General features: G+C 44.8%; 1 protein-coding gene across 1 annotated transcript in view; it reads left to right on the top strand.

The window, feature by feature from the left end:
- megf6b (multiple EGF-like-domains 6b) overlaps nt 1-20906 on the top strand; it is a 129187-nt gene that overhangs the window by 10353 nt on the left and 97928 nt on the right. Inside the window, 1 exon segment of the mRNA XM_084316030.1 lies at nt 5083-5187. Within this exon segment, the coding sequence (XP_084172156.1) occupies nt 5083-5187 (105 nt within the window).

Genomic DNA, 20906 nt, shown 5'->3' on the forward strand with positions numbered 1-20906 from the left:
CGTCTCCGGCGCACTTGAAAGGAGAAGTGACGACGTGGATCACGTAGCCCGGCTCTCCTCCACCCATGTGGGGTCAGGGCAGGTTATCTCCACACAGGCCTCTCTCTGTGATGTGACTGACAGTCAGTCTGCTACTAGGCTCCCGCCCTCATCTTCCACTCCCACATGGAAACAAAATACGTTCCTCCAGGGGATTTCTGTTTCTCGATTCAATCTGTGTAACACATACCTAGACACGCTACTCAGCGCACAGCACACGCCCCCTAAATATGCTTTAATTGCAGGGGCCTGTAAATGCCACAGACCTTTAGCAATAAAAAGCATAATTCGTGTCTGCATTGGCAAAAGTATCCCTGGGCCTTATTTTTATGGTTTTTAGTCAGAGAGTCCTTTTAGAGAAAAACCTTCATGTACGACACAGCAGCCCCCTGGCGTGCCCCCGGTCGTCATGAGAACCCTTTGAAATGACACATTCCTCCTCAAAAGCGAAACATGATTTGTTGCCTGAAAATACAGCGCCGGGGCTCCGCGTGCACCAATTACGCCACCGAACGCAGCGCAAGGCACTCTTGTGCCTGGTGAATTACCCTGAACGTGATCTCCCTCTCTCTCGCTCTCTCTCTCTCTCTGGGGGTTAAACAGATGGACAGAGCCTAAACAAACACGGTCATCTACAAAGGGGCCCTGCCCCCCCGTTTTAACGCGGTTGTCCTTTCAGAAGGCCTGGAACGGCAGTGACACCTGCTCACTGGTCCCCCCGGCCGTCCGGTTTGCGAGTCGTTGACCCCTGGGCTCCCTCTCCCTCCTTTTGTGGAAACCGCTAATCCTCCCAGACAAGGTGTCTTTGTAATAGAGTGGAGGCAATCACAGCGACAGATGAGAGGGAGTCTTGCGCCGTTCGCCACGCTGCACGGCACATTAAGGAATTATTCCGGGGGGGGTTACAGGATGGGGGCGGCGCTGGTTAGGTGCCAACAAGCCTGTGTCTCTCTCGTATCTCAGCAGAAGAGGTTGGTTGCTGGTCATCTGCGCTCCATTGAAGTGAACGTGAGAGTTCTCTGACCCTTGAAATTCCGTGCAAGTGATTTTCTTTTTCCAGAGCATTCTTTTTGCTTTGGTGATGAAGTGTCTTCTCCGACTTGTGGTATCTCACAGCTGGCGGTGATATCATTGTCCTGATGAATTTGGATCCAGCTGAAACCGTGCAATTAGATGTGACCTCCTGAGTTATGTTGGGTTTCTCTTTCCACTTATCCGTCCGTTTACAGTATAGAGCCATAGATTTGCTCTCGGCATGTTGTGCATGTCAAAGATTTCAACACGTTATCTAATGACAGACGTCGGGATGGTTGCACTATGTTGGAGTACCATAGGGGTATTTTAGCTACTGTAGCCGCATAGTCTGTATAGCTGTAAGTCATTATAGGGGAGATTAGTGGTAGTGAGTCTGTTCTTCCTGTTGGGTATAGGATTTCATCGGCGTCAGAGATTGGGGCGACAGAGATGATGGCCTCCTTGCAATCCTGAGCACAGAAACATAGTGTAGACATGTTGCACAATGGTCTCACTATATGTTTGAGAGTGCAGCGGCTTGGTGGCACGAAGCTTCAATATAATGTGTGTTTGATGTTCTTTAGCTGTGTGTGCGCACAGATGCATGTGTGTGTGTGTGTGTGTGTGTGTGGTTCGCACAAGGTCCTTGAAGTGCTTAAAGTGCTTGATTTCTTTTACCAAAAAAAGTGAAGGCCTGGAATTCCTTGAAAACAGCAATTTTTTTTAACAAGGTGCTTAAAAAGTAATTGAAATTCAAATCAACCATTCGCATTGAAAGTTTTGTTCATCCATGATAAAATTGTTCTGAATCAAGAATTTTTTTTTTAAGTGTAACTAATTGTTGGAAATTTCCCTTTTAAAATGAGAAATGGTGCTTGTAAAAGTACTTGAAAGTCCTTGAATTTTATTTAGCAATGTCTGTGGGAACCCTGGTATGAGAGTGTTTGTGTCCCTGCGTGCATCTGTGTTTTGGGTTGCTGTCACGGTATTGTGTATTTTCCCATGTGTGTGTGTTGATGGGGGGGGGGGGGGGGGGGGTAAATTAGACTGGATGGTCCGACTGCAGAGCAGGTGACGGAGGACGAGGCCAGACTGAGGGATGACAGGCAGATGTTTAGACTGTTACCTCTTTCTCTCTCTACGGGGAGCTGTCCGGAGCCGCTGAGAGACGTGGATGAAATGACTTCGGCTCCTCTCTTGTGATCAGAGACGCCGCCGCCTCTACATGTCCATACATACACTCCTCACTGTGTTTGGAACCAGAGACTGATTGAGTCATGCTTTTAGACCAGAGCTTCCTCCCACCGTCTCCACTGAGCTAGTGTACTACCTCCTCGAGTAACCGCGTTTTCTTCTCGTTTGAGATAACAACTGAATGTTCTCATAGAGAGGTACGTTTAGACATGTGCCATTCACTACTAGATGAGGCTAAACTAAACTGGCACTGAATCTGGTACGTTGCCAAATTGGACCATAAATGGCGCCCGCAGGGCCGGGAGTGATGCTTGGCCGCGCGGCCGCCAACAGGATTAGATTAACAGAAAAATGCTAAACTGGCAAACTAGACTGGGTTTGTCTACAATCACCCGAGGAGAGATTGATGCTTAAATTCCTCCCGTGATTATATGGAACCCAATGTCCAAGTGTGGCCAGCAGGGGAGAAGAATCATAGACAGACATCAGTCCTCTGGTCTAATGCTACTCTGCTCAACAGAGCAGCAAAACAACAGGCCTGCTTCGCCGATTAAGACTCTCGCACATCACACACACGCACGCACGCACACACACACACACACACACACACACACACACACACACACACACACACACACACACACACACACACACACACACACACAGATGCATGCACACAAGTGGAAGTTGTGACACGGTTTGAATTATGTGTTGTGAGAGTGCATGGAATGCAATGCTTACACTTCTGAGGTAGAGTGTTTGAGTTACCTAGTAAGAAGTTGTTCAGACTGTTTGTTTATCCCTCTAGGATTCTTTGAATTTCACGTGTCTTAACAAGAGGGGGGGGGGGGGTAAGAGGAGCTTGACTTACGGGATTTAATGAGGTGGAGCCACTGGCTTCCAGAGATGGATGAGCCACACGTTTCCCCTGTGGCTACTGTGATCTACCCCACAGCTCACACCATCTGTACCGTCCCTATCTGTGACACGGATCACACCTTCTATTAATCAGCAGAAATTGCTCTTAGGTAACACAGAAAAAAGTATGCCAGGCAAAGAGGCCATCTTTGGTGTACTGTCCTTAACAGAAGTACAAGCTTCATTTGTTAATAAATCAATAAATTAAGCTGTGGGTTTCCATACAACTGAAGAAGGGAAAGAGACTAAGAAAAAAGTTTAAAGCCTTTATTTAATGGCTAATTCATGACTGAGCAATAAAAACAGCCCATATGTTTCAGCCCACAGGGCTCTATCAGGGCAGAGAGCCGAAAAGAAGTGCAAGATCACTAATCATTGTCGATCAAGTTGTACGTGTTTTAATTGATTTGTTATCCTTGCTCTACCCTGATCTTATTGTTGTGATTTCATATGCTGTGATCTCTATTATGTATTTATGGTTGCTTATCTCTGCATGTAAACTCGACGTAACTGTGAATGAGGGAAACCTCAGTTGCCTTTCGAGTATAAATAAAGGTTTGAAGTGAAATGAAATACAATGAAAAGTTACTTTCTATCACTCAGGCTCAGCTATCAGCACTGCTGATTTAATTTCCCCCAAAACCATTAAGATTAGGGATTTATTTCTTGCACTTGGCCAATTGCCTGGTGCCTACGTAGTCAACTGGTGGAGAATCCTCTGCAGCTTGGTTTAATGTAAGTGGAGGAACATCAATGTATACCTCTATATATTTGTAAGTGGAGGAACATCAATGTATACCTCCACAGCTTGGTTGAATGTAGAGCATCAATGTATACTTCTACAGCTTGGTTTAATGTAGAACATCAATGTATACTTCTACAGCTTGGTTTAATGTAGAACATCAATGTATACTTCTACAGCTTGGTTTAATGTAGAACATCAATATATACTTCTACAGCTTGGTTTAATGTAGAACAGCAATGTATACCTCTACAGCAGCTTGGTTTAATGTAAGTGGGGGAACATCAATGTATAACTCTACAACTTGGTTTAATGTAAGTGGTGGAACATTAATGTATATCTCTACAGCTTGGCTGAAAGTCAATCAATGGGGAACTTAGGGCAACTTGTGTATTCAATATCGCAAAGGCAAGGACAAATATAAAAAGTGGATGTATATCTGTTAAAGGGGCAAAATTATGGAATAGCTTTGACAAAGAAGTAAACATTTGTAGTTCGCTACATACTTTTAAGAAATTACTCAAATATAAGGTGATACATAAATATAAAACCTCATTATTATCCTAGTTATATTTGATCTATAACATAGCTGTGTTCAAATAATGACAAAGGGAAAAAAGAAAAAGAAAAACATATAGAAAAAAGAAAAAGTATAAAAAAAAATTATAAATTAAAAAAACATAAATAAATGTGTATACGTTTTGTACATAAAACTATGAAACGTTTGTAACCATTGCTAAATGATATACTGAATTATGTTTATTTATTTATATATATATTTTTTTTGTGTGTAAATAGTGTAATGTAAAAAGGGTAGGCAATTATAAGCCTCGGCTTCAGCCTACACCTTTTCGGTCATTTAATTTTTTAGTTTTTTTGGAAGTTCTACTGCTATGTGTTGTAAAAAAAAAAAAAAAAAAAAAACGAAATAAAATCATTAATTCATTCATTCATTCAATGTATACTTCTACAGCTTGGTTGAATGTAGAACATCCATGTATGCCTCTACAGCAGCTTGGTAAAATGTAAGTGGAGGAACATCAATGTCCCACTCAGCCAGGTGTTAACAGGCCGAGAGTGTTTGACACTGCACATGTTGACAATTGACATCAGCCAGGTGTTCAATCCTCTTTTTCTTCTCCCTCTCTCTCTCTTTATCACTATCTGTCATGCAGCGGTGTGCAGCTACGGTGTGTGTTTTAATGGAGGCCAGTGTCGTGCGGGGTCCACCCAGCTGTGTGACTGCCCCGCTGGATTCAACGGGCCCAGCTGCCAGTACGGTGAGTACAGACACTTCCTCGACGCCGTGACCACGGCACGAAACAACGTTGCCCCCCCCCCTCCCCCCCAGTCATCCGGCCACAGTGGCAATTCAATGCTTAATTTAAAGCAGCCAAAGTAGCCGCAGTTCCTCCCTTTTAGAATATTAAAGACTGATTGAACACCGGTTATCACCTGTTATATGTCAAATGGTTTATAGATAAGATAAGTTAAGATAAGATATTGATCCCCTTGGGGAAATTTGGGCGTCATAGCAGCATGGCGGAGGGGGGAGGGGAGGTACAGGTATGGGCAGGGTAATAGTAGAAAGACATAACTATAGGCAATGAAATGAACTCTGAATATATTATAATAAATATTGGCAATAAAGAATTATAATCTGAATATATATGAGTAAAGTAAACAGTATACACAGGTGCAGTATATGCAAGGTACCCTAACTGGCATGATATACAGTACGTCATACGTTGTAGTCCATGCAGGTTTGGTGGTAAGAGTCAGACACACTCGAATTGAACCCTTGCTCTGAGGATCCATGTAACTCTTATTTTGAACAGCCTGTGCATTTGCTGTAGTAAAGTCAATCCAAATCACTTTTCTTTTAAATTTTTTATTATCTTTTAGCATTTTTACAGCTTTTTCTGGCCACGCAGGACCGATAGAGGAGAGAGGGAGAACAGGAGGAGAAGTAGGGAAGACTGAATGAATGAATGAATGAATATGAATGAATGAATGAATGAATGAATGAATGAATGAAAACTTTATTTAACAGATTGCAGAATGGGTACAATACAGTATGGCTCAATAATGTTGAGCCGGCATGCTGCAAATGGTCACCGGGTCTGGGAAGCGAACCCGGGACGTCTGCTTCGCGACTCAGCGCGCTATATGGTGTGCTACTGGAGCGCCCCATCAATCGAAATCACTTGAACTGTGAATGCACACTGCACTCTAACTTACTTACTATCTTTAGATGATAACGTTTGAAATACATTGTTCCTCCGACAACTTGAAACGCAGTTATGTGGTTCTTCATTTGAGGTACTCGTCATTGATAGACTCGGTGGCGATGGCCAGCGCGTCCCGCCGCTTGTTTGGTGACTAGTGTTAAGTTCAAGTCCTGTTCGTGACCGTCAACTACACCTTTATAATCTACATACCATCCTCTCTTTCCTCCATTTCTACAAGCCCTCTCTCCTTCTCTGTATCTGTTTCTCTTTTTTTATCTTCTTCCCCTCCTGTCTCCTCCTCTCTCTGCCTCGCTGCGGCCACTCTTGCCTTTATCGGAGTTCTAATATCTCTCACCCACCCCCCCCCGGGAACGATGTGGAAGTAGAAACTCACGGGTCTCCGCGCGATTACGTGAAGACGGTATCAGTGTTTTCATTACTGTTGCCGCACCACTCGGCTTGGGTCGCTAGTCGTTCTAGACTAGGAGGGAACATTAAAGGAATAGATGGATTGAAACTGATAGCACTTAACCATTCCAGTAACACATTTTTGGCCGTTTCCCCTAATAATAATATAATAACTTTATTTGTATAGCACTTTTCATACAGAAGTTGCAGTTCAAAGTGCTTCACAACAGTAAAAAATTTAGGCATAAGCGAGCATAAAAAAGATAGAGAGGTAGCAAGCAAGGTAAGGTAAATCACAGTGTTTCACATTAGGATCTAGCATCCCAATAGATAGATAGATAGATAGATAGATTTATTGTCACAGCTTTTAGAATGTACATACATTCAGAAAACGTGAGATGCTTGTTTTCCTTGGCTCCTTAACCGTAGTAGTGTGCAATACATTGCAATACTTGTTTGATAAAATACATTATATACATAAAATACATTATATACATACAAATACAATACATTGCAATAGAACAAATAGACCCAATTAATCCTATACTATACAATACAACTTTAACAAGACATTTTGTACGTGACGCACCACTCTGTGAAGATATTGTCTATGGAGGGTAGTTTGCTTCCACAGATCTTCTCGGCCGTTCACACTACTCTCTCCAGTGCTCTGCGGTCGCTTTGGTTGGCATTTTCAAACCATGCGGTGGTGCATCCTGTCAATAGTGGTGCCTCTGTAGAAGGCCCTGAGGATCTGTGGCCTCAATAGGCCTCTCTGTTTACAGTTTCATTCAGTAATACAAATAATACAAATAGAATAGACAGAGTAAAAAGAAAAGTGCAGTTTGATTCAGTTTAAAAATAGGCTAAAAATAATAAAATATAACGGACATAAACATTTTCTAACATACAACAGGGTAACTAACAGTGCATAGGAGGTAGTGAGATAGAATTAGCATAGAACCGACACATGAATTTGATAGGAAGTGTATAAAAGTAGGCAGGGTAAGAAAAGTGCAGGTAAAGTACAATTTGTGTCAGGATGTCCCTGATGTTTCATTTAAATGCCTGAGCAAATAAATAGGTTTTAAGCTGTCTTTTGAAGATGTCTAGCGAGTTGGCTTCCCTGATGTTTTTGGGCAGTTTGTTCCATAGTGCATCTGTTCCTGATGCACCCCCTGCCACATCGTTGGGCCGTTCCCAGTGAACTCCACTTGAGTGATCGCGTCTCCCTACCAAGTGACCAGGAATCTCCTCACACCAACAGTTGGCTTCTTCGACCGCCAGCCCAAGAATGTTTATCAGTGGCCCGTTGTGGAAGTGGAGTTGTTGAAGTAGAGCAGTGGAGGATATTGTTATTCTTCTGATAACACCACGCCACAGGAAATTCCTCCCAGTGCTTGCTTTTCACCAGAATCGGTCCAGGGCCTCCCAGACACCATAACCTAGTGGCGGACACATGGGTGCTTCTTCAAGTTCAAAGCTACAGGAACCGCTGAACAATAGGAGCCCCCCCCCCCCCCCCCCCTTTGTATGTGTCGTTGTCTGGTCTGACCTGGCGTGGTCCAGTCTGGTCTGGTCCAGCCAGGATACAGAAGCTCACAGAGCTCCCCGTTTGCACGCTAACCCCACGTCATCGGCAGATACCGATCTTATAGGACTCCGTATGGGCAGTTAGCCCTCTTGAGATAATCCTAGCATGATACAGTATATATACGGCTCCCCCTTGCTAGGATATCTTCCAGGGCTGGTGATCAGGCTTGGACAGTTCCTGGGTCTGACAGGTTCTCTGTATGATCAGAGCTCCCTGTAGTAGCTGAGCTGACCTGTCTTCCATCAGTCTGTTTTGCGCTTGAATGAAGGGCTTAATCATTAGGACGGAGGCCCCAGGAACACATGCTCAACGAGGTACTGCTGCCAAGCACAGCTTGAGGCCATCGGACGTCTTATCCAAGCTCTTCCTCACATGGGACCACTCAAGTTTACTGAAGATTGAAGTTTGCTGTCTGTGGAAGGCATAAATACAATAAAACAATCAGGATCAGCCTGATAGCCTCGTCCTGCCCATCTTCATGCTCACACTTTCCTGTAAGCATAATTATATATTATACACCCAAAGGCCCTGTGGACAGCTATTAAGTTAAGTTCTTTGATCACTATCTGATCTGTGTTGTATAGTGAAAACTACGGTTGGGGGGAGGCGAAATAATCAAGATTTTATCTTTTAAGATTAAAAATCCATTCGCAAATCCCCCAACTCTACGCTTTTCTGCTTTTCCACAATATAGATCTTGTGTTATGGTTTAAACTTTTATGATCTTAGAACTATTGTTGTTAGCTCGCCAAATCCTACAGATTGCCAAGATTAGCCAGCGCTCACACAATATACAAAGTTAATGGAAACCTATAATCGAATCTATCAAATTGACCTAGATAATTGCGATGAATCGATTTAAAATCAAATCATGAGATTCCCACCCCATAGTGGAAACCTTTTATTTCCCGTTTGGCAGTCAGTGTTTATAATGTGTGATTTGTGTGATGCCCTCTGTGATCCCCACTGTAGCTCATCCGACATCCAGACCTGGATTTTGACAACGCAGCGCAATGGCTGGCATACCTCTCTGACACATGATGATACATTACGGGATGAAGGGGGAGGTTGATGGTGATGAAGGGGGAGGGGGGGTGCAGTCTGAAGGCTATGTGCCCCTCATCCTTCGCCTTGAGCATCGACACCACCTGGCAGAGAAGGGAAAATGCAGATAACCTGCTGGAGATCGAAACCTTCGCCTCGAAAACGTAGCCCGGAGTTACATTTTTTTTTACAACGGAGGTCTGACTCCAATTTCAACATAAATTGGAGTCAATCTAGTCATGACCCCCTCTCCTCCCCTAGAAGACTGGAGAGCACATGTGCTTAGTGTGTCTGATATACAGTATGAGTAAACAGCCTGGTTTAACCAAGGTCGTCACGTGTGTGTCTGGATGTTAGAAAATACTGAACCAACTGCCTCTTCTTTTATTTATTTTGCCTTTCCTCCCATCCCCAGATATTTTGTTGTTATGCCAATTCCATTGCGCTGTCGGTTTGCGGAGGGTGTAGACTACCACTTGTCTCCTCCGTTTCACGTGGAGTCGCCTGCCGCTTCTTTTCACCTGACATGTAGGAGTTCCACTGGAAGAGCGCAACGTGCATATTCACGCTATCTCCCCCAAACCCCCTCCCTGCTGACAAGGCGGCAGGACCAATGGGAGACCATGACTCATGTCCTACCGACGTCCCACCCGCCCCAATTGTGCTCGTAGGGACGACTGACCAAGCCGGAGGTACCGCTGCCGGGACCCAATTCTCTGCGGTGGTGGTAGGCAAGTGCTTAGACCTCTACAATACCCAGCTGCACCCAACTGCCTCTTCTCAAGGGCCTCCCTGCTGCTTCTGGCTGTCAGGCGCTTTGTTTAATGTCAGAGCAGACATCAACTACCCCCCTTAGCCTGTCCTGTCCACACATAAAGACCCTCCAGCATTGTTCACAGTGGTGAATGATAGCTGTCATCAATGGGCTCCCAGGGGCCTCGCTGGTGGACAGCTATGCAGAAGAATCCCAACCCTGACCCCCCCCCCCCCCCCTCACACACACACCCCACCGCTATTAGAGGCTATTAGCCCGTGAATGGCGTGGCGGTTATATTGCTGTGTGATTGGCGCTGAATGGGCCGCTGGGCGATGGCTGCAGGGGCTGTGTGAGTGATCCTGCGTGACCAGACCTCTTGTGTTCGACATGGGCCTGTGATAACCTCAGCGCCGGGCCCTTTGTGGACCAGCACTGTTTCTGACACGGGGCACGAATGGGAAGCTGCAGTAAACCGCCGGCGGAACACAAAGTGTCTCATTCCAGAAAGAGCAATAACGTTACATCTAACGAAGGCCTCTGTTCGGTCATTGCGACGGCTCTGATCCGCGGTCCACAGAGGCTGCTCCCTGGTGGTCGAACGACCGCCGCATCTTTGTAAGTCGGACACATTCTTGGCCTACCACCGGATAACTCTGGTGGTTTTGAAAATAGCATCCGCCGCTCACACAGGCTATTATTACAGCTCTGTTTAGTGCTGTGGTCTCCCTGCCTTCTCAGACCTGTCAATCATCCGCTCCTGCCATGTCACCACTTGTTTACAGATAAGCCGAGGCCACGCTAATGGCTGCATGGAGCTAAACCCCACACACAGACACACACAGACACACACACACACACACACACACACACACACACACACACACACACACACACACACACACACACACACACACACACACACACACACACACACACACACACACACACACACACACACACACACACACACACACACACATTCACTCATCATTGAATCACTTAAATGTGTTGTCAGCTGTCTGAACATTCCTGCGCAATTGCGTGCGGTGGTGCCGTTTTTGATGTGGCTCCTCCGTGTTTGTGTATGGCGGTCTTGTGTTCATGACATTGAAGGGGCTAATTAGTCCCCCTGCTCTCAATTGTTGTCTCTGGCTCTCATCTGTTTGGCTTTCTAACATTGTCCCTCTGCCGTTGTAAAACACAATAACATTGGCCCTCAGCATTGTAAAACATAATCAATTATAATTTTTCCTTTAGCGTAGTCTGATCTGTGGTAAGGGAAGGAGCGGAGTCCCAGAGGGAACTGTTATTGTCAATTTGTTTGAATGGGTCACAGCTTTGTCACTCTTTGTAGATCATGATGCTGTCATGTGAAAAATGTGTTAAATTACATATTACATCATTTGACATGATTAATGGAGACATATGCAAGACATAACCAATACCCTAGCCTCAACCGTTTAATCTAATCTAATCTAATCTAATCTAAACCTTCCAAGACCCGTGGGCTCTCCGGTCTCTCAGAGGCTGTAGCAGACTCAGTTAAACTGGTATCATCACCATGGGAATCCAAGCATGTCATGCTAGCTTCTCGGGAAGGGGGCTAAAGAGTGCTCCCTTGACCTCTCACCTCAAGATAACCGAATGAAAAGGGATTCTATGGGTGCCCACGAGTCTTCCCTTTACAGAAACACCCACTTTATGCTAATCCCATGCACCATTTTGCATACAGTACAAATGTGTTATTTTTGCCTATTCTAACACAATTCTGCATACTGGGGTCCCTAGACAGTCTTGGAATTGCTAATTAAATTGGATATCAAATCAAATCAAAATCAAATTTATTTGTAAGGCCCGACAACACACGTTAATGTCCCCATGGGCCGGACACGTCTTCTTTAAACAAGTCAAGAAGAAACATCACAATAAATCAAGACCAAAACAAAAACACCACGAAGTCCAAAACATTTTAAATAAATGAATGCAACACTCCCAGACATACCCCACGCGAAGGTAAGGAAAAACTCACTAAAACCTAGCAATAGGAACAAATTTGGGGACAGGGGTTAGAGAGTTCTCATGTTTGTAGTGGGCGGAGATTGAGCAATAAATACATGTAGTGAGCATATGCATACATGGTGACAGTAGAATCAAAGTATATAGGAAAATTGTGAAAATGAGTAATAGATGGAACTAAGAACTACTGCAAGCGTATGTATACAGAATGAGATGTGACAATGGCTCAGGGCCATATGCCCCGGGGGCAGGAGGAACCACTCAGAATTGGTCAGGGCAGGGCAGAGCAGGTAAGGGATATGACTGGAAATCGGAGACTCTTGTGGTTCCAATGAGCCAAACTGTACTCATGTGCGAAGATGTTAGCCTCTATAGTAGCCATTTCATTGTAGGGAGATCATTTACTGAAACGTTTACAGTCATTTACAGCCCTATGAAACTTTATAACCACAAACTAGAGATCTAGGGCATTCAGAGGGTAAATACTAAATCTCACTTATTTTTGTATTGTGATCCTCAAGGTGTTGGTGTCTTAATGTGGTATTTTGAAAGGATTTTTAACCATATTTATCAATTCTCGAGGGGTCAAAAGGGTTACATTTTGCACCAAAGCTGTGTAACAAATGGGAGAAAATGGACACACAGTCAAGCATCTCAAATCAATCTTCAGGTTCCCAGCTTTCAGATGATGTCACCACTTCTATCTAGCACTTCTATCTAGCATCTACTGTTGACCTGCTGTCTACCCATGTTCCTCCCTTAAAAAGACAAATGGGTCTATGGAAGGAAGGTTATCTTTGGAGGCGGCATGTCAGAGAGATAGACACACACGCGCGCACACACACGCACGCACGCACGCACGCACGCACGCACGCACGCACACACACACACAAGACCACTTGTGGCAATGAGTTGTGAAATTAATAATTCATATTATATTATGATCACATACACTACAACTACATGATAGAAATATTGAAGCTTTTGCTGAGTCTCATTAAACATAATTTTTATATTTAAATATATTATTTAATATTTAACAATATCAGTAGGCTGTTAAATATTGTGCTCTCCCCTGACAACTCGCAAACGGCGGAACTGGTTATTGCACTGGACGCAGAAAAGGCCTTCGACCGCGTTGAGTGGGAGTATTTGTTCTCGGTTTTAAGGAAATTTGGTTTCGGGCCGAAATTTATCTTTTGGATACAACTTCTATACTCCGCCCCTACTGCCTGTGTAATCACCAATTCTCAGAGGTCTGATTATTTCCCCTTAACGAGAGGAACACGACAAGGCTGCCCACTCTCTCCTCTGCTCTTTGCCTTAGCAATTTAACCACTATCGATTGATGATTTGATTTGATTTGATATTTTTTATTTTCGTGTCTTACATACAGATGTATGCCCAGCCCATATGGGCTTACAAGACACATAACAATCAGTATATAATAATATACTTTACCAATTACTTAACAAATGACATAGACCAAGATGGCCATAAAAAAAATACAAGAAAATACAATAAAACGTAATATAACACAAGCTGTACTCAATGTAAATAAACAGAAAAACAAGGTGAATTCAAATACAATTATATAGGATACAGTGTGTTTTGTCTCAGGTGCCATGCCTTCTCCAAAAATCCTGCAAAACCGAAGATGTCCTCCACAAAAAAACAACTCAACATACAACTCTCAGACTGCCAAAACAAATCTGGGTTTACAATTTGAATTTTTTCAAATAAAGCCCTCCTCAAAGTGGTGTACAAAGGGCAATAAAAAACAAAATGATATTCATCCTCCACCACTCCCAGATCACACAGAACACACAACCGCTCCTCCTCAGGTTTACCCTGGAATCTACCCACTTCCACCGCCAATGGCAGGGTGCCAGACCTCAACTGGGCACACAGAGACCTCCGTCTTCTCTTTAAGTTTAACATTACATAAGGTTCAGTAAAATACTCACTATCAATCGCCCTCAAGTCCTCCCTGCTTTTCACTGGTATTTATAGAGCTGGACGGGAACATCGGGTATCTCTCTATGCTGACGACCTCTTGCTCTATGTCTCGGATCCGTGCAACTCTTCAGAAAATATCTTACAAATCCTAACATCTTTTGGCTCGTTCTCAGGTTACAAGTTAAACATCAGCAAAAGTGAGTGTTCTCCTATAAATGAGGCAGCTAAGCAAATTCCCCAAAGCTCTTTACCTTTTCGTTTGTCGCAGAATGGTTTCCGTTACCTGGGCATTAACATAGCTCACTCCCTCTCTTCGTTAATTAGGGACAACATCACAAAATTAGTTGTGGATATTAAATCTGACTTGATATGGTGGGACTCTCTCCCTATCTCTTTGGCAGGCAGAATTAACTCTGTTAAAATGAATATTCTGCCAAGATTTTTGTTCCTTTTCCAATCCCTCCCGGTGTTCTTACCTAAATCATTTTTTTTTAAATGTTAGACAAAACTATTTCTACTTTTATTTGGGCGGGTAAGAGCCCAAGGGCACGCAGAGCGCTTCTCCAGAGAAGCAAAAGTGAAGGTGGTCTTGCACTGCCCAACATTTTACACTACTACTGGGCAGCAAACCTTCAGAGAATAAAAAAATGGTACAATTTCCCTAATCTCAACTGGTGCATAATGGAGAGCCACTCTGCGTGTCCATCATCTCTAATGGCGCTTGTCTGTGCCCCCCTGACCTCTCGTTGTCCTGATCACATAAAAAACCCGGTAGTACTTTCCACACTGAAAATCTGGAACCAGTTTAGGAAACACTTTAGGCTTAAGACAGCTTCTCCGCACAGCCCGATCTGCAACAACCACCTTTTTAAACCTTCCAGCTCAGATACAGCTTTTAACCTATGGAGAGAGAGAGGCCTGACCCGTTTTTTAGACCTATATCTAGAGGGCTCATTTGCCTCTTTCGAAGATCTCCAAGCTAAGTTTAACTTACCCCATTCTCACCTATTCCGCTATCTTCAGGCCCGTGACTACGCTCGTACCCACCTTGTACTTTTTCCTCAGTCCCCAACAGGCTCAGTGGTGAACAAAATACTCTCTCTTCCCAAGGCACAAGGCGGGATCTCTACCCTATATGATCTCATATCTTCACTGGAAGAGTTCTCACTTGCCGGGGTTAGAGGTAAATGGGAAGCGGAGCTTGAGCTCAACCTGGCTGATGGACAGTGGGACGAGGCAGTCTTTAGGGTCAATAACACATCATCGTGTGCTCGTCTAAGTTTAATTCAGTTTAAGATCTTGCACAGGGTCCACTTTACAAAAGCTAGACTTAACAACCTTTTTCCAGACACACCCGATATCTGTGACAGGTGTGGCCTGTCACCAGCCAATCACACCCATATGTTTTTCTCCTGCCTCAAGCTGGCTGAGTTCTGGTCTTGTTTTTTCGATACGCTAGGCAAAGCCCTAAACATCAACCTAGAGCCATGCCTCTTGGTAGCCATCTTTGGGGTGCCCCTTACATCTGCTGGTTTCTCCAGGAAGGAACTAGATGTCATAGCTTTCGCTTCACTCATAGCCCGTAGACGTATCCTCCTGCAGTGGAAAAGCCCAAGCTCACCGTCCACCTCCTCCTGGCTCAAGGACTTGATGTCATATCTTTCATCGGAAAAGGTAAAGTACTCTCTAAGAGGCTCAATTGCCAATTTTTATGACAGATGGCAACCCCTAATCACATTCACAAACACTCTCACATCCCTGGACCCTGACTGATCCTAAAGAAATAGAAATACTGATTCTAAAGAAATACTTCTTCTCTGAGGCGAGCACCTTAGATACCCTGTTGTAAACTCCGCCCACTGTATATTCTATCCTGGTTATTTATTATTATCATCACCATTATTATTTTTATTTTTAATTTAACTTATTATCATTATTATTTTTATTTTTATTTAATTTTGCTTTCTTTTTGCTTTCTTTTTGCCTGTTTTCGACTTTGTTTAGTTCTTGTCCTTATTGTTTTTTGTCGTCCCTGTTTAATTTCAGTCCTGTCCGTGTCTCGTCATGTCCCATAAAAGCAAAAAAAGAAACATGGTGATATGTTATACATTGATAACTAACTTTTGCTTCTCTGTACCACCTATGTTTCACCTATAAATATATATATATATATTATATTATATATATATATATATATATATATATATATATATATATATATATATATATATATATATATTATATATTATATATATATAAAAAAACATAATTAATATATACATACAGTGCCTTCCTCTATAGAACTGTGATCCACCATGTATTCATAACCACGACCAATCATTATGACACACTGAAGCTGTTATGAACTGTAATCCAGCATGTATTCATAACCACAACCAATCATTATGACACACTGAAGCTGTTATCAAAGGGACACTTCAATGAAGCGGAACACATTCACAAACGTTAGTAGTACCCCGTGTATGTTACTTCTGAGCTGTCTGCTCCGTCTGTCCCCTAGGGGACTCGGCCCTCTGCTGCCTCATGTACAGACTCTCCATCCTGTCATCGGCAGGCATGTGTTTAGCCCTCTGGGATCAACAGCTTCCAGAGATGCTGTCAGACTAGCGGCGGGGACAGATGTCTTCATACCAGTCGATATCTGGGCTTAGCCTCAGACACACACACACACACACACACACACACACACACACACACACACACACACACACACACACACACACACACACACACACACACACACACACACACACACACACACACACACACACACACACACACATGTATATATTTTCTCCCCACCGTATGTATATTTTTTCTAATGTACAGTCTCCTCCCCATCATATGTATATATTCTCTGTTAGGATCTATGGGTAACAGTACTGTATATTTGCATATCGTATATGTCACAAATGTAACAGTACTATATACCTGTATGTCATGTATGTTGATGTCATGTATGTTGTGTATGTCATAAATGTCACTATGAATTGAAAATGGGGGACCCTGATGTAAACAAGACAAACGTCTTTCTCTGGTCTGCATCCCCTTAACAATTGTGTGTATTGAGCTGTACTGTATTGTACCCATTCTGCAATCTGTTAAATAAAGTTTTCATTCATTCATGCATTCATTCTCACACACATACACACACACACACACACACACACACACACACACACACACACACACACACACACACACACACACACACACACACACACACACACACACACACACACACACACACACACACACACACACACACACACACACACACACACACACACACTTAAGAGGGATGAGCGGTGATACAGGAAATAAAACCCTACGGCAACAGAAAGGAAGTGACATCAGAGGAACTTAAGTAACCTCAATGAAGCCCAAAATACTCACTTGTGTGTTCCCCTCGCCACACCTCTGCAGTTAAAGGTCCATGTGCTTGACCCCAATTTGATGTTTATCAGACGTTTGTCTTTAGACACAATCTTTACTGACCCCAAACTGTGAAATGCAAAAAAGAAAAAAAAGCTCTTTCATCCGGCAAATGTGTCTCCTCCGCGCCAGCAGCACGAAGAATCTTGGGGGCCGTGCGCTCTGTGCCTCGGCCAGGCTCGCTGGGGTCACCGCAGGGTCACAGCAGTGCCAGGAGGACCCAGGCTGCTTGGGGACATCACTCAAGACGAGCTCTCTGCCGATGTGCCGTCGTCATTATCATAATTCCGTAATGTACGCTTGAAAGCATCCCGGGCATGCCTTCTGGGGGAGCGGCCCTATTGTCTCTGTAGCTTTCATTAAGGATACATGTTGGCATTATTGCTCTCCAAGCCGAAAGGTAACTTGGATTGGAGTGCGAGGGGGTGGATGGGGGGGGGGGGGGGTCTGGTTAATGTTAATGTTGGAAACACACACAAAGAAACGTTGGAAACATTTACAAATTGTGTCAAACAGGAAAAGATCATTTTATTGTGAGAAAGTACTCTCTTTCTCCTTTTACTAGGCCTATTTGATTACACTTTAAAGGACCCATATTCTGTATCTCCTCAACAATTTCTTCCTTGAATCTGTGGAACATGTTTCTGAAGAAACCATTGAACAGGCTGTTTTTGGTGGGGGCGTATCATAGCCCCAAAAGTTAAAGGACCGAGCCCGCCCGACCCTCCCTAATGGAGGATACCATCCCTATTGGAGGACGGGAGGGAGACGGATCCGACCGTGCGAAGAGGAACTCGAGCAACTCAACGCACAGGGTGAGAAGACCGTGGCTTGACCCCACGACTACGACTACGCACACGCACAACCCGCATGCCACCAGGGAACGAACGGAAGGAACAAACCTCGTTACCGCCCCCAAAATCACGGGGTCAAGAGCAAACTCAACCCCGTGGCAAGGCCGTAGCAGCGGAGCGCGAAGGAAGACCCAGACCCAGAAGGGACTGGATCCCCCCGGAAAAAGGGGGCCCGGAGAGGTCAATGACGCCACAGCATCAAGACCTCACCAGGCGGTCACTAGTGACACCGCCCCCCACATCGCCAGCGTATTCGGACAGGGTCCATCCAAGAGCGGGCCCTTCCCCCCACTAGCACGCCGCCTGGCACACTGACCCTGGCACACTCAGGCAGTCAGCATGGCTGTAACTCGAAGCACTCAAGAGGCTACACTACAGCGGGAGCAGGCAGCGCACCGGGGAGACGACCTCCAGAAGGAGTCGATCGCTCAATCCAGGCAGCAGGCATTTGACCCGAGCCTGGAGCACTGCGGACGAGACAGGCGCCAAAGGGGTCAACTGAAAACAGCACCCCGGTGGAAGGGGCGTATGCTGGCATTGTTGCGCACCATGACAAAGCCTCCACCAAAAAACCCCGACCCAGAGGGGCCGAGGCAGAGAAGGCTGACACGATTGGCAGACGTCATGAACGTGCAGGGGCACACTCAACCGGGTAACCCGGGAGTTGACTCCGCTCCAACACACCAGGGAATCAACCACCCTCTTGGTACCACATGCAGTGGTTGTTCCTATAACCCCTCAAGAAAAAACTCCAAAACACACCTGCGGGTATACACTGGCTATACCGCAGTACAAGTGTTTCAGTTTTCAAAACGGGGTTATCCCAGGCCTACGGGTCGACGAAACACAACTTCGGACCGGGCCCGGCGGACCGGGAAGCACACAGGGATGCCAGAGGAGGTCTATAAGACCACCCCAACAGCCCCCTCTTCGCCATGCGTAAGAGAGGGGCGAAAGGAAAAAGGAGCACAGGGTACAACATGTACCCAACAAAGGGTCTCCATAACGCCCAACCCTGTGACAACCGGGCTGACCCGGCATTTTTCCCCTTGAAAAAAGCACAAGTCCCTCAGGGTACCAGAACAGCAGATCTGCGTCCCCGGCGGACAACGGGTTAACTGACCTGGACCAGCGTGACCAGAACCAGTCCCGTGCCCTAATCACGCCGACATCCCCACTCCAAGAGAGGGGGTAGGTACGCGTGTCGATCTAAAACATGAAAAGAGGGCGCCACCCAGACGGTCCCATTCGTACCGCGCTCAGTGGCCCACCCCAAGGGCGTGAGACCCCTCTACCTATGTTTTGATCTATTCCGTTAACATCCCCCAGATATGAACGAGAATTCGTCGAGACCTAGTAACAGGCGCTCGGAAGAGAAAACCTCCATCCCAGTTGCCCTATAAAAACGCCGTTTTAATAACGAGTAACCAAGGCGTACCAGCCTCATGCGTGATTCTTATCAGAAACACCCCGAGCCAGCACTATGTACGCGTCGAGACCCAAACACATCAATGGATAGTCTAACAAGACACCAGACATTGTTCCTCCAAGTCGCCTGGGAGAACAACAAGGAGCCGTCGTGCTTCATGTTCTTTCCTCTTTTTATTAAAAAAGAAAGAAACACAGACTGACATGAATCCCACGTGACGCGACTGAGGGTAATTTTTTTTTCATTTTTACATCCCGCCTGTTACGACCCAAGGGCCGGTCCTGCTGACCGGCAGGAGAATAACATTGGACAGTGCTCTCCTCCTGACATTGCTCCCTCTGCTGACCTAAGCCCGATGGTGCGGTCGGCCATTTTGTGTTGGTTGCACATTGTTGATATGATTTGTAATATTATGTTATGCTGGGCCATCCCTGTCTGTGTTTGATACACCCCTGTTGAGTTGTTGTGTGTCATTGCCTTAGTGTCTAGTTGTGTTTAGTGTGTCATTGCCTTAGTGTCTAGTTGTGTTTAGTGTGTCAGTGCTTTTGTGTTTGTGATTCTGTGTTTTGGCCTGGCCCTGCCAGGGCCCCGTTCCCCGTACCTGGATAACTGAGTTAGCCGGATAACTTTCGGTCAAGTCTGACTTAAGCCGGACTTTCCCGTTCCCCGAAGCTGGATTGTCTAAATCACCATGACAACAGATCAAAAAGTTTGAGCCTGGTCGAGAGCAGGGTTTAAGTTCAAGTTAGCCGGATGAACCATCGCCACGCCCCCGCAAAGAAGTGACAGCGCGTTTCCTGAAATTATTCCCACAGTCTAGGATCTGCATTATACCATTCTGAATTACGTTTTTGTGCTCCATTCTTCCAGAGGGGGCTTTTGAAATGTAAAATAGACCCAAAATGCTGATACTAAATTCACTTTGTCCTAAACAATGCACGTTATGGCGCTCGCTCGGTGCGATGTACACATTATGTGGTTATTCTAAACACGGGTCTCTCGTTCATTAATGTATAAACAATGAATTTATCCCATCTGGCACAGTGGCGCAGCGGTAGTGCTCAATCCTGGCAACCCGGCGACTGGTGTTCGAAACCCCGTGTTTCCAATATAATTTTTTGGAATATAATATTAATGATTATACGCAAAGGTAGCCTAGTTTTAAGTTAAAATATTATAAATCTACATGCATTGAGGATGTCATTCTTTATATAGCTCTCAACGTGCACCAAATTGAATTATTCCTATATT

Source organism: Notolepis coatsorum (assembly GCF_963971535.1).
Source record: "Notolepis coatsorum genome assembly, chromosome: 6".
Lineage (NCBI taxonomy): Eukaryota > Metazoa > Chordata > Actinopteri > Aulopiformes > Paralepididae > Notolepis > Notolepis coatsorum.